General features: G+C 41.8%; 1 protein-coding gene across 2 annotated transcripts in view; it reads left to right on the forward strand.

Moving 5' to 3' along the window:
• The window catches only part of RELN (reelin), a 457527-nt gene that overhangs the window by 343343 nt on the left and 98590 nt on the right, over positions 1-15594 (forward strand). For both annotated transcript variants that reach the window (XM_058190565.1, XM_058190566.1), the window contains 9 exons: positions 407-564; positions 1499-1706; positions 3730-3806; positions 5325-5483; positions 7162-7350; positions 8810-9083; positions 10239-10379; positions 11089-11266; positions 13676-13760. In XM_058190565.1, coding sequence (XP_058046548.1) covers positions 407-564; positions 1499-1706; positions 3730-3806; positions 5325-5483; positions 7162-7350; positions 8810-9083; positions 10239-10379; positions 11089-11266; positions 13676-13760 — 1469 coding nt within the window. The remainder of the gene's footprint in view (positions 1-406; positions 565-1498; positions 1707-3729; positions 3807-5324; positions 5484-7161; positions 7351-8809; positions 9084-10238; positions 10380-11088; positions 11267-13675; positions 13761-15594) is intronic.

Raw genomic sequence — 15594 nt, forward strand, 5'->3', positions numbered from 1 at the left:
GAGTTGCTGAGAGTGAGCGGGTGGCCATATAAAGGGAAGGAAGGAAGGAAGGAAGGAAGGAAGGGAGGGAGGGAGGGAGGGAGGGAGAGAGAGAGAGAGAGAGAGAGAAAGAAAGAAAGAAAGAAAGAAAGAAAGAAAGAAAGAAAGAAAGAAAGAAAGAAAGATGGATGTAGATGATCAGCCACCCAGAGTCACTCTAGTAATCAGATGGGCATCATATAGATGAGTAAATAAGTAAAATTATGTGCATCCCATTGTCTCATGGAACATGCTACATGGTTGTCTTGGAAATATCTAAGCCCAGAGAACAGCGTGGATATGTCTTTGGAGAAGAAACCATTGCAAACCAGCACCCGTTTTCAAAGAAAGCAGCAACAGCTTTGGTATTTCTGTCCCCCTCCTGTAGGAAGACCAGATTCCGCTGGATACAAGAGAGCCGCTCACAAAAGAGCCTCCCTCCCTTTGGCTTGGACGGAGTGTATATTTCAGAGCCGTGCCCCAACTACTGCAACGGTCAGGGAGACTGCATTTCCGGCGTCTGTTTTTGTGACATGGCCTATACAGGTAAGTTTTAATGCATAGAGTCACGTTTGCGAACCGATAGGGAAAGTAAGTGAATACCACCTCTGACTAATATGTATTAATATAACGTATCAGTAATAAACTATAATGCATATGTAATATTTGTTTGGCAGTTCTTGGCCTTTGCATTGAAGACTTTTTTCCAAAATGTATCCCATATATACATATATATTTATTTATTTTATTTATTTATTTATTTACATTTATATCCTGCCCTTCTCCGAAGACTCAGGGCGGCCTACATTGTGTAAGACAATAGTCTCATCCTATTTGTATATTTATATACAAAGTCAAAGTCTATATATATATATATATATATATATATACACACACACACACACACATATATATATACATATAGGATAAATTTTGGAAAAAAGTATCTTCTAGGAGCAAATTTGCTCCTAGAAGCACGAAGCTGAAGCCTGAAGATGACGAATGAGACTTCGTCGAAACGTCGCCAAGACACTTCCAATTTTACGCGGGAGAAAACCCGAATAACCAAAGACCTACATACAAACACCCGCGAAAACCTCAGAAAACATATATATGTGTATGTATATATATATATATATATATATATATATATATATATATATATATATATATATATATATATATATATATGTATGTATGTATGTATGTATATATATTCCACTTATGATTGTATGACTGTAACTTTGTTGCTTGTATCCTTATGATTTATATTGATATTGTTTCCTGATTTCCTATTTGTACCCTGTGACTATCATTAAGTGTTTTACCTTATGATTCTTGACGAATCTTTTCTTTTATGTACACTGAGAGCGTATGCACCAAGACAAATTCCTTGTGTATCCAATCACACTTGGCCAATAAAAACTTCTATTCTATTCTATTATGTGCATATATATATATATTATTTCCTTTTCTGAAGCTTCCCATGGGACCTGTGTGTCTAATGTACCTAATCCCAGCGAGATGTTTGACAGATTTGAGAGGAAGTTGAGTCCCCTTTGGTACAAGATAACGGGAGCTCAAGTTGGAAATGGCTGCGGAATATTGAGTGATGGGAAATCTCTTTACTTCGGTGGTTCTGGCAAAAGAGAAGCACGAACCGTCTCTCTGGATACCACAGGCATCAGGTTAACTCTATATTTTGTTTTTAAAAGCTTCATTTTGCCGCAAGTTTTACAGGACCTTGAACAATTCAGTTTTTTTTTCTTTCTTTCTTAGAGGGACGGTGTTTTAGATCACGGCTCTCCAACCTCGGCCATTTTAAGACGTGTGGACTTCAACTCCCAGAATTCCTCAGCCAGCAACGCAGAATGATGGGCAACGCTGGCTGCTGAGGAATTCTGGGAGTTGAAGTCCACACGTCTTAAAGTGGCCGAGGTTGGAGATCCCCGTTTTAGATGAAATAATGTCTCATTTTCAATGATTTTGAAGAGTCGAATGCATCATCTATATAAAGATAGCATAGCTGTTATAAGAGGTTAGCGTCATACAGAAAGTCCTCGACTTACAACCACAATTGAAGCTAAAATTCCTGGTAAATTACTAAGCGAGATAGTTGCTAAGGGAGTTTTGCCCTGTGTTACAACCTTTCTTGCCACGGTTATTAAGTGAATCACTATAGTTGTTAATTTAGTAATATGGTTGTTAAGTGAATCTGGCTTCCTCATTGACTTTGCTTGTCAGAAGGTCGCAAAAGGGGATCACACGACCTCGGGACAGTACAACCGTCATAAATATATACCAGTTGCCAAGCATCTGAATTTTGATCATCTGACCATGGGGATGCTGCAACGGTCGTTAGGTGTGAAAAGTGGTCATGAGTCACTTTTTTCAATGCTCTTGTAACTTTGAATAATCACAAAATGAACTGTTGTAATTCAAGGACTACCTGTATTACAATTCTGGTTCTACAGAGTGAACTTACCGTATTTTTCGGAGTATAAGACGCACCTTTTTCCCTCAAAAAAAGAGGGTGAAAATCTGGGTGCGTTTTATAATCCGGATGTAGCCCCACCCAGCCTCTCAAACAGAGATTTCAGAGGCTGAAAAAAGCATCAGAAATGAAGCTTCAGAAAAGAAGCCCCCAAGCAGAGCTTCAGAAAAAAAGCCTCCAAACAGAGCTTCAGAAAAAAAGCTTCCAAACAGAGCTTCAGAGGCTTTTTTTCTGAAGCTGTTTCGGAGGCTTTCAGAGGCAGAAACAAGTTTTTTCTGAAACAGAGTTTCAAAGGCAGAAAAAAAAAAGACAGGCGCAGAGCTCACGACCAAGGAACCTGTTGCTAAAATTCACCTCTGGGAACAGCTGATTGGGGTTATTCTGGGAGGCCGATCCACCTGCCAATCAGCTTTTTTCTTATTTTCCTCCCCAAAAACTAAGATGCGTCTTATACTGCGAAAAATACAGTACTTATGAATTACAATACAGTACTATATATGACTGATTAGTAGTACTTTAATAGTAGACTCACTGGAGAAGAGCCTAATGCTGGGAAAGATGGAGGGCAAAAGAAGAAGGGGATGGCAGAGAACGAGGTGGCTGGATGGAGTCACTGAAGCAGTCGGCGTGAGCTTAAATGGACTCCAGAGGATGGTAGAGGACAGGAAGGCCTGGAGGAACATTGTCCATGGGGTCGCAATGGGTCGGACACAATTTTGTAACTAACAACAACAACAACATTCTACTAAATAGATGGACACTACTTGCAGTTAAAGTAGACCTTGGAGATTTAAAGGATGAATGGAGATCCTCTTTATCTCTTGGCCTTTGGGTTGCATAAAAAGTCATTCCATCAAGGCCCGGCTACTAAATCCTCATAGAGAGGCGAATGAGACAATTCAGACACGACTTCGCGAGTAACAACAAATAGTACTTTACACTTACTGCCAAAAATATTTATATGAAGTTGCAAAATCATAGTGCAGACTTCATTCAGCCATCAGAAATATTAGCATGTTTTCACTCACTGATAATGTCAGTTGTTCTTTATAAAAATACCTGAACAAAGTATATAAAACAGTATATAAAATTAAATGCTAAATAGTGCTCGAATACCGGGAAATTATATTTGATGGAACAATTCCAAAGCTTTAAGATGTGGGTTTTTTTCCTCCCAACTAACTTTTTAAACTTTCTTTTTAAAAAAAAAAAAAAAGATTAGTTCAGTTCTATGTACAAATTGGAAGCAAAACAGCTGGTACAGACTGCAACAGACCCCGAGCCAGGAATGAAGGTAAATTCATTTTTATTTTGCTAACTATGTAACTTAGTTAAAAATGTGTGGATACCATGTGTTCTTCTTATAAAGATCAGAAAGCGTTTTTTAAACATAATAGCAGGTATTAAATGTAATAACTGTCAAAACATTCCATCGATACTGTGTGGCTAGAAATGTGTAATCCAAGCTGGTTCTTTTGAGCCCAAAATCTCCACAGTTCTTAAATGACTTTTGACACATTTTATGAGCTTTTTGTGACAGTTGTTAAGTGATTCCCTGCATTTGTTAAGTGAAACATGAGTTTGTTAAGTGAATCTGGCTTCCCCCATTGCTTTTGCTTGTCGGAGGCTCGCTAGGAAGGTCGCAAAAGCTGATCACGTGACCTCAGGACACTGCAACTGTCATAAGTTTGAGTCAGTCGCCTAGCATCCGAATTTTGATCATGTGACCAGGGTGATGCGGTCGAAAGGGTGAAAGACGGTCATAGCTCGCTTTTTTCCACTGCCGTTGTAACTTTGAAGGGTCACTAAATGAACTGTTGTAAGTCAAGGACAACCTGCATTTTGTCGCAACTTGGAACGCTATTCTACACATAAAAATGCTTGGCTTCAGGTATAATTCTCAGGCCACAAACTTCTCAAGTTTATGAAAGTGCTCCCATTTAAAATATAAATCTTGATAAGGGTAACAATATCTGAAACCATAAATTACAGGTAATCAACTAGACACAAGGACAGTTTTTTCCCCGAATGCCATCACTCTGCTTAACAAATAATTCCCACAACACTGTCAAATAATTTACTAAGACTGTATTACTATTATTCTTCTATTTCTTCCCACTTATTACTACAACCATGTTGCTTGTATCTTTCAATTTATATTGTTTTTTATTTGTTTCCTGGTACGATTTGATAGCTTATTAGTAACCTTGACTATCACTAAGTGTTGTATCTTTTTAGTCTTAATGAATGTAGTTTACTCTCCTTATGTACATTGAGAGCATATGCACCAAAGACAAATTCTTTGTGTGTCCAATCACACTTGGCCAATTAAGAATTCAATTCTATTCTATCTTCAACCTTCATCCACCATTGGGAATAGAATTTTCATTTGTAAGCATGGCAGCCATTAAGGGAGCCATGGTTGTAAAGTGAATTTATAGTTGTTAAGTGAATCACATGGTTGTCAGTGAATCTAGTTTCTCCCATTGACTCTGTGCGTCAGTATCTGGCTGGGATGTTGCAACCATCATAAATACGTGCCAATTGCCAATCGTCTGAATTATGATCGAGAGACCTTGGGGATGCTGCGATCGTCATAAGTACGAAGACCAGTTGCAAATTGCTTTTTTTTTCAGTGCTGCTGTAACTTTGAATGGTCACTAAAAGAATGGCTATAAGTCGAGGACTACCTGTAATGCATTCTGCATTTGTGAAATGGAGATGTTGCATCGACGGCTCTAAGATAGGCATTAGGTCCCATGTTTTGCTACAGAGCCCTCAAAATGGTGTTTTATTTCATTTTGATTCGTAGGACTTGTGGTCCAGTATTCAAATGACAATGGAATCAGCTGGATGTTGCTACGGGAACTGGACTTCTTGTCTTTCTTGGAACCACAGATTGTCTCTATTGAATTGCCCCGGGAGGCCAAAACATCAGCCACCGCATTTCGGTGGTGGCAACCTCAGCATGGTACGTACATAGAGAGACATATCATGCATATAAAACTTTTGCATTCGGTTAATTAATAAAGACAGTATCACTCGGGTCCTAGTAATTCTGCAAAGATATTGTCAACATTTGGAGTAGATAGATAGAATGATAGAGAGAGAGAGATGAGAGAGAGAGAATGCTAGACAGACAGACAGACAGACAGATAGAGATAGATGATGGATGGATGGATGGATGGGTGGATGGATGGATGGATGGATGGATGGATGGATGGATGGATGGATGGGATGGATGGAGATATATATATATATATATATATATATATATATATATATATATATATATATCGAGAGAGAGAGAGAGAGAGAGAGAGATGATGGGTGGATGGATGGATGCATGGGATTGATGGATAGAGAGAGAGAGAGATGATTGATAGATAGATAGATAGATAGATAGATAGATAGATAGATAGATAGATAGATAGATAGATAGATAGATAGATAGATAGATAGATAGATAGATAGATAGATAGAATAACTTTATTGTCACTTTGAATGTACACTAATTGGCATACATTAAAATGAAATTTCATTGCATACAGTTCTCAAGCGGTTACCACCTCGAATATACACTACATAACCCAGACAAAAAGTCTTATTGTTTGGCAGTTGGTTCATCATTCATATGATCTCTTCCCAGGGGTGAAATCTAAAAATTTTCCCTACCAGTTCTGTGGGTGTGGCTTAATTGGTGGGCGTGGCTTGGTAGTCAGGTGACTGAATGGGCATGGCCAATAATAATAAATAATAAAAATAATAAAGTATACAAAACTTGGGAGTGCACCGGTCTACCTTCTTTAAAAATAGAGGCACCGGTCTACTACCTACCTACAGCGCTGATCAGCTGTAGTGCAGCCCTTTGAAGCACTGTGCCAGTCATTTAAAGCCATTTGCAGCTATATCACCACCGAGAGCTTCAGGGACAGAGAAGAGGAACAGCAAGTCGTGGGCGCTGGGGGGGGGCAGGGATTTTTGCTACTGGTTCTCCGAACTACCCGCCCACCAAGCCGTGCCACACTCACCAAGCCACATCCACAGAACCGGTAGTAAAAAAAATTGAAACCTGGGAAGTCGGGGTGGGGGGTGGGGGTAAGGGGAGGGGAATTGGGGGGTTGAGGGTAGAGGATGGAGTGATGGTTAATGTACAGGGATTATTGAAGATGTATAAATATAATTAATGTAGGGTCAGGTCTGCCCAGTTACCATTTTAGAACGGTGGGGAGGGAGAAAAGAGGAGAGAGTAGGAGGTAGGAAAGAGGAGAAAAGAAAGGAAGAGGGGTAGAAGAGGGAGAAGGAAGTGTAGGGTGGAGGGAGGAGAGGACGTAGATAAGAGAAGGAGAGGAAGGTCTGGAAAGTAGAAGAAGGTAGAAGAGGGAAGAGTGTTAAAAAGGGGGGTGGTGACTGGGCAAGCCCGACTAATTGTATATAACTGTACATTGGATGAGCTGTTTGATATGATTGTAAAAATAAAACTTTTTTATGAAAAAAAATTTTTTGAAACCCATTAGTGGTGGGGGGAGACTACCCGCAATTTTGCTACCGGTTCGGGTGAACCGGCACCCAACTGGGTTCCGTACCATAACTTAAATAAAATAATGAATATAGAATAACCATCGTGTCCTTTCCTTGTTTGTTTCTAGGAAAGCATTCAGCCCAGTGGGCTTTGGATGACGTGCTGGTAGGCATGAACGACAGCTCTCCGATGGGTTTTCAAGATAAATTTGATGGCTCTGTAGATTTGCAGGCAAATTGGTACCGGGTTCAAGGGGGGCAGGTCGACATCGATTGTCTATCTATGGATACCTCTCTCATCTTCAGTGAAAATATAGGTAAGGCTCAAATCGCACAAAGAGCACGCATTTCGTTACTTTCGTTTTGTTTTGTTTTGAAAAATCCCAGCATTTTCAAGTTTTGAAACATTGGATACTGTCAGGCCTGGAAACCATACTAGACTTTAGGGTTCCAGACGCTGCCACATTTTTCCCCTGAGGGGAAGAAGGGGGGTTGAGGGGTATGGTAACATTCTTCAAGCGGTCAAGGTCGGATGGTGTTCACATCTGCAGGAAGAGTGGCGAGAAGATATTCGAATGAACTGGGAGAACGTGGGACCATGTGACCATCAAAGGGGTTAGGGGGGTGGGACTCTTGGGGTTTGTATAACTGGGAAAAGAATCCGGAAGTTTAGTTTTGGAATTTCACTCATCATGTGCCAGTTTCCTCATGCTAGTAAAGAGCTCTGAAAGACAATGGCTTCTGAGTTTTTTTTATGCAGAAGAGGTTTTTCTGGAACCTTGACAGGATACATTCATATATTCATGTTGATTATACTAATCCTTTTTCCAGGATTAGGCCAAGGTCGCCCAACTTGTGGTCCGCGGCCCATTACATGGCCACGGGGGTAATTTGCCACTGGGCTGTGTGAAGGGCTGGCCAGTGTATGCATTGTCAGGGTTCCAGCAAATGCCCTAATTAAATCACAAGTCTCGAGCCAAACATCAAAAGAAATCCAGTTATTTATTAGGAGCTTCATGTCATCACGTTCCAAGTGAAGCCAACTCCGACCCCACATAATTTACGGCCCAGACTTGACCCTGTTTCCCCCCTCCCCCCAGGGTGTGTCCTCAGTCACATTCCCCAACGGAGCAACTTCGCAAGCTGTAGAGATCACTCCCCTCCAGCCACTGTGGGTAACCCTGGGAGACAGCCTTGAGAGAGAGATGTCTGGAATGTTCTTTTGTTTTTGGCTGCCGTGCTGTTCGCCGTTTCCCCATCACCCTTCCCTACGGCAATTTGAGAGCAGGCCAGGGATGCTGTGCAAGTTAATACTCGTCTCTGCTCGTAGCCTCACTCACGTGAGCATTTTGCCTCACACACTTGCGGCCCCCCTTGCTCGAGTGTCAAAACACTGGAGGTTTTTAAGAAAATGTTGGGTAACCATTTGTCTGAAATGGTCTAGGGTTTCCTGCCTGGGCAGGGGGTTGGATTAGAAGACCTCCAAGATCCCAACTCTGTTGTTATTATTATTATTATTATATTATTATTATTATTACTGGTATTTTCATATGTATAAATAAATATTAGAATCACATGTATAGATAGTAAATAGAAAAAAGGGAGAAAAATGGACACGTAAGAAATGAAAACTGATGTGGAAATGTTGGAAAGAAGAAAATTGTAAAAATTTCATTTTTTGCTTTAAAAAAACCTGTTCAATAAAATTTATTTTTTTAAAAAAAAAACATCTTAACTGCTCTTCTTTTCTGTACACCCTTTTTTTTTTCCTTTAAGGAAAGCCCCGTTACGCGGAGACCTGGGATTTCCACGTGGCCGATTCCACCTTCATGCAGTTTGAGCTCAACATGGGCTGCAGCAAACCCTTCAGCGATTCCCACGGCGTTCATTTCCAGTATTCCCTGAACAACGGGAAAGACTGGCATTTGGTGACGGAAGAGTGTGTGCCGCCCAGAATAGGCTGCCAACATTACACGGAGAGTTCGGTTTACAGTTCGGAAAGATTTCAGAATTGGAAACGGATCACGCTGTCTCTTCCTCCCGCAGCCATGTAAGAAATAGCCCCTAAATAGACCCTACCGATAAAGGAGAATATTGGTTGCTCAGGGTTGAAACGAGGGGTCCTTGGTGCTCTCTGAGCTTGGTGGTTTGCTTGAAGATGTTTCATTACCATGCTAGGTAACATCATCAGTGCTAGAAGGGAGTAGGGTTTGTAGAGAGGAGGAGGAGGAGGAAGAGGAGAATGACTGTAAAGGGTCCTTGATGCTCTCTGAGCTTGCTTGTTTTCTTGCATATGTTTCATGACCCAAATAGGTAACATCATCAGTGCTAAAAGAGAGTAGTGTTTGTAGAGAGGGGGAGGGGGAGGAGGAGGAGGAGGAGGAGGACTGTGGAGGGTCCTTGATGCTCTCTGAGCTTTCTTGTCTGCTTTTTTTTTTTTTTAATTTATATCCCGCCCTTCTCCAAAGACTCAGGGCGGCTTACAGTGTGTAAGGCAATAGTCTCATTCTATTTGTATATTTACAAAGTCAACTTATTGCCCCCCCAACAATCTGGGTCCTCATTTTACCTACCTTATAAAGGATGGAAGGCTGAGTCAACCTCGGGCCGGGCTTGAACCTGCAGTAATTGCAGGCTGCTGTGTTCTAATAACAGGCTTCTTACCAGCCTGAGCTATTACGGCCCTATTTGCAGATGTTTCATTACCATACTAGGTAACTTATCAGTGCTAGAAGGGAGTAGGGTTTGTAGAGAAGAGGAGGAGGAGGAGGAGGAAGAAGAGGAGGAGGAGGATGACTGTGAAGGGTCCTTGGTGCTCTCTGAGCTTGCTTGTTTTCGTGCAGGTATTTTATTACCCAACTAGGTAACATCATCAGTGCTAGAAGGGAGGCGGGTTTGTAGAAGGGAGGAGGAGTGGGGGGGGAGGAGGACTGTGGGCTCCTTGGTGCTCTCTGAGCTTGGTGGTTTTCTTGCAGATGTTTCATGACCCAACTAGGTAACATCATTCATGCTAGAAGGGAATGGAAATGGGGGGAGGAGGAGGAGGACAACGATGGCATAGAAGACCAGATAATACGTCTTTAAATATTCCTGCTTAAGCGTAAGCTGTTGCGTATGTCATACCCAATATATATCTCTTCTTTTCCTTTATCTTCTATAACCTCGCAATCTGATTTTTTCCTTTCCCACTATCTGCTCTGTTCAGGTCCCCCAGAACACGATTCCGATGGATCCAACATGATTATACCCCTGGTGGGGATACCTGGACTATTGATAACGTCATCCTGGCTACCAGATGTCCCTGGATGTGTTCCGGTCATGGAATCTGTGATTCCGGACATTGTGTGTAAGAAAACAAATATTATTAACCTTTTTAAGAGGAGGTTGAGGGAATGTATTTAGGGCTAGTGTTAAGATACAGCTGCTGAGAATTCTGGTTTTCCGCCCACAAAAAAGAGGGTGAAAATCTGGGTGTGTCTTATACTCCGAATGTAGCCCCACCCAGCTTCTCAAACAGAGGTTTCAGACACTGAAAAAAGCCCCAAATGGAGCTTAGAAAAAAAAGCCCCAAACGGAGCTTAGAAAAAAAAGCCCCAAACAGAGCTTCAGAAAAAAAGTCCCAAATGGAGCTTAGAAAAAAAAGCCCCAAACGGAGCTTCAGAAAAAAAGCCCCAAATGGAGCTTAGAAAAAAAAGCCCCAAACGGAGCTTCAGAAAAATAACCGCAAACGGAGCTTCAGAAAAGAAGCTCCCAAACAGAGCTTCAAAGGCTTTTTTTCTGAAGCTGTTTCGGAGGCTTTCAGAGGCAGAAACAAGTTTTTTCTGAAACAGAGTTTCAAAGGCAGAAAAAAAAAAGCAAGGCGCAGAGCTCACAACCAAGGAACCCGTTGCTAAAATTCACCTCTGGGAACAGCTAATTGGGGGTATTCCGGGAGGCCAATCTACCTGCCCATCAGCTTTTTTCTTATTTTCCTCCCCAAAAACTAAGGTGCGTCTTATACTACGAAAAATACGGTATCCATGCTCCTTACACAACCAATCATGCTCTCCCTTCAGGTGTGATAGAGGTTTTGGAGGGCCTTATTGTGTGCCTACTGTTCCACTCCCAACGGTGCTAAAGGATGACTTCAATGGCAACCTTCATCCAGACCTTTGGCCTGAAGTCTACGGAGCCGAGAGAGGAAACCTGAACGGTGACACCATCAAATCTGGAACCAGCCTCATCTTTAAAGGGGTTAGGAGTGGTGGACATTCGAATGTTACTTCATTCTAAACCGTCTTTCTCTTTTCTTTTTCGGTGGTTTTGTTTTACAAAAAGCCAATTACAATTATTATTATTTTTTCCATTGGTTTTCTTCATACCCAGTCTCCTTTTAGGGTCTCTTTAATCAATTGTCCTGTTGAAATTCATTTAGGAGAAAGTGGGACATTTGCAAGCAAACCCAAATCTACTTAATTGAGATGATTAGATTACTAGGAAGAGATTATTATTTTCTAATTGGTTTATTTGTTGGATGGCATGGCTCCATTTAAAACCATTCACATTAGAGGACAGGGTCCCCGTGGGGATTTTCTTATTAAACACAGGACGTCAAGAACTGTGTTTAACACAGAGAATCATCTATTGCAATGTCCTTTCTGTAAAATACTACTTCAGCTTCAATCACAATAATACAAGAGCAAACAATAGATTTAAACTTAATGTTAACCGCTTCAATCTTGATTGCAGGAAATATGACTTCTGTAACAGAGTTGTTAATGCTTGGAACTCGCTACCTGACTCTGTGGTCTCTTCTCAAAATCCCAAAAACTTCAACCAAAAACTGTCTACTATTGACCTCACCCCATTCCTAAGAGGACTATAAGGGGCGTGCATAAGAGCACAAAAGTGCCTACCATTCCTGTCCTATTGTTCCCTTTCATTATATCAAATTAATATAGTTGTTGCATACTTTTGCTTATATATATGTTTATATGATGTGTTGTTGTTTTATGTCAATGTTTGCATATTTTATTTTTATTTTATTTATTTTTTATTTATTCAAATTTTTATACCGCCCTATCTCCCGAAGGACTCAGGGCGGTTTACAGGCCGGTAAAAAATACAAATATAATACAAGGTAAAACACTAAATTAAAAAACTTATTTTTTAAAAAAATATTCACTGAGTCCTTCGGGAGAAGGGCGGTATACAAATTAAAACATCATTATTATTATTATTATTATTATTATTATTATTATTATTATTATTATTATTATTATTATTATTATTATTATTATTATTATTATTATTAAATAGGCCAAAATTTAAAATTACAATTAAAATATACTGTTGTGACAAAATAAAAATAAATTCCCAAGTGACCTCAGACACAGCAATGGTCATGGTTGAACAAGTTGGATCTGATCTTAATTCTGCTGGTGTCTTTTCAACTTTCAAGCCAGAGGTCCAGGGGTGGGCTTCAAAAATTTAAGCAAGGGGTTCTCTGCCCGGTAGCTGGGTGGGTGTGGCCATGGTGGGTATGGCTTAGTCGACCTCCTGCACCATGGCCGGGGGGGTGGTGTTTTTGCCCTCCCCGGGCTCTGGAAGCTTTCCTCTAGCCTCCAGGAGGGTGAAAACAGCCTCCCCAGGCTCTGGAGGCCCTTCCCGAACTTCCGGTAGGCCCGTTTTTCGCACTCCCCAAGCCTCCGCGCATGCCTTGCACTTATCTGCATCCAAAATGGGCTATGTGGGGACTTCTGGGAGGGGCGGGGAGGGGCCAGCCAGGAGTGGGATTTGGGGGTTCTCCGAACTGCACTGAATCTTAGCTAGAGGTTCTCCTGAACCCCCAGCAGCCCTCCCTTGCAGAAGTCACTTTTACGTAAGAATTATCTGCCAGTTTAAAAGCAACTCTAGATTTCTGAATTTGCCCAACAGCAGAGGTTGGAGGCATGAGAAAATTGATTTCTTGGTCAACTGGGGTGTAACTGAAGCTCTTGTCTTTGGAGATTCTCAGTCATCCAAGTCATGGTTGTCCCAAAAGTGCTTTTTTTTTTCCAAGAGGCAAAAATTTTTGGGTTTTTCTTTGAAGACGTTTCGCTTCTCATCCAAGAAGTTTCTTCAGCTCTGACTTCCATTCCCCACCGTCCAGTCAGAGTTGCTGATAGAGGCAGGTAGTGGCGACCTGCAGGGCGGTATGCCATCATATTTAGCCACATTTTCTAAGCATGCGTACGCTCACATTTTCGGTGCACGGCGAACCAGTGGTTAAATTATGTGAAACAAACCTCTGTCCCAAATAATGGGAAATTATTGAGGTAATAAATTTCTTTTCTAATCTTCTGTTTGATAATTCCCAATAAAAATAATTCCGGTTTCGTGGCAATTTTTTCCCCCTGTCATTTCCTCTATCCATTTTTGGATTTTTAACCAGTAGGCTCTTGCTCTGGGACATGCCCACCACATGTGGAAATATGTCCCATGTTGATTATTAAGCTGGCCACTTCACTGTTCACCCTAGTTCCAAATCATTATATAGCATTACTTCAGTAGTTTTAAAGAAGGGTTTTAAAAGAATATACTGGACTTGCTTGGGAAGAGAGATGACCAAGATGCTATTTAACTCCATGAAAAGTAGTAACACTACCTATTTTCTCTCTACAGGAAGGGTTGAGGATGCTCGTTTCAAGGGATTTAGACTGTACAAATACAATGTACATTCAGTTTTCGTTCAGATTTTTAGCCAAAGGTAAGTATTTTAGTGGTTCGAATCCTTAGTGCTGCGTAACGGGGTGAGCTCCCGTGACTTGTCCCAGCTTCTACCAACCTAGTAGTTCGAAAGGACGTAAAAAATGCAAGTAGAAAAAATAGGGACCATCTTTGGTGGGAAGGGAACAGCGTTCCGTGCACCTTTGGTGTTGAGTCATGCCGGCCACATGACCACGGAGACGTCTTCGGACAGCGCTGGCTCTTCGGCTTTGAAATGGAGATGAGCACCGCCCCCTAGAGTCGGGAACGATTAGCACATATGTGCGAGGGGAACCTTTACCTTTACCTTAAGTATTTTAAAGAAATACTTTTGGCGTTCCGTTTACCACTGCCTAACAAAGTTGTTCTCCTTTAGCCAGTTTTGATGGTTGTTCCCTGCAGTTTTCCTACCAGGATTTTTCAGAAATGGTTTGCTAAAGAACCAGCTGGTTTGGTGCCTTAGGCAAAATTAGAACCAACCGTTTTCTGGTTCTTATCCTGATGCCTTAAACGCTACACCAAACAGGAGTAACAATAAATTACTATAATCCTTGCCGAGTCCAAAAAGGAAGCTAGTTCACAAACAAACCATTGTGACTCAGAACCAAGACGCAGCGACAGTGACCTAATAAAGCTAAAAAGATGTTACTTGTGTTGTAATACCTCCAAACTGTAGTATGTTCCCCAGAAATCTGTGGGGATTAATACTAAATGTTATACTTATTTATACTAATATAATATACTGTTAACATGGCACTAAATCACAGACTCCAAACACTTGTTCCGCACAAAGGCTTATTTGCAGGGGTGGAATTCAAAAATTTTAGCAACCATTTCTCTGCCCGGTTGCTAGGTGGGTGTGGCCTACTCAACCTCCTGCACCATGGTGGAGGGAGGGTGTTTTCACCCTCCCCAAGCTCCAGATGTTTTCCTCGAGTCTCCAGGAGAGCAAAAATGGCCTCCCCTGGGCTCCGGAGGCCTTCCAGAGGCCGAAAACAGGCCCATTTCTGGACTTCCGGAACATCCAAGAGGCCCAGTTTTTAGCCTCCGTGTGGGCACTGCACTTACCTCGCATCCAAAAGAGGCCGTGTGGAGACTCCTGGGAGGGGCTGGGTGGGGCGGGAGGGGCAGGCCAGCCAGTTCTTACAACTACCAGTTCAGTGAACCAGATGTAAAATTAGCATCCGGTTCGTCCGAACCAGTCCGAACCTGCTGAATCCAACCCCTGCTTATTTGGCAGAAGAAACTCAGAAATGAAAAGAGATTAGACTCTTTGTTACAAACAAGAAGATCCAATTATTTGTCTTCTGTAATATAAAACTATCAAAGCCCTTAGTTAGGTCTGTGCTCCAGAGTTTAAATTCCAGCCTTTTTCTTCCCAACTTTCTGAATTCATGGATACTTGGCAATTTGACTATTTGTGTCGTGTCCCACTCCTCCGCTGACGGCCGGGTCAGGGAAATCCGAATCAGGCTTGCCTCTGCAGCTCTGCCCAAAGTCCTAGCAAAGTCCTCAGAGCAGGCAGGAGACCAGTAAGTGACTTCAGCAAGATAAGTTCGACTTTTGCCTGACTCAGAGACTGCCAGAAAGTAGATCCTTTATATAGGCCATGGGGTGTGGCTCCATGACTCAGCACTCATTAAGGCCTGCCCCTCCCTTCCCTCTGTTGCCTCCGCCTATCCAATCTTCTGATGCGAGGATTACTCCAATCAGCTGTTGGTAATAAACCCTCCTCAGGCTCACATGCTGTGGAGGAGGGGGAGGGGTCTAGCTGCTCCGTTTGCCTGGGCATGGAGTCAGGGCTGGGGCAGGGAGGTGCTCCTTCTTCTGCAGTT

The sequence above is a fragment of the Ahaetulla prasina genome, chromosome 7, assembly GCF_028640845.1.
Source record: "Ahaetulla prasina isolate Xishuangbanna chromosome 7, ASM2864084v1, whole genome shotgun sequence".
Taxonomy (NCBI): domain Eukaryota; kingdom Metazoa; phylum Chordata; class Lepidosauria; order Squamata; family Colubridae; genus Ahaetulla; species Ahaetulla prasina.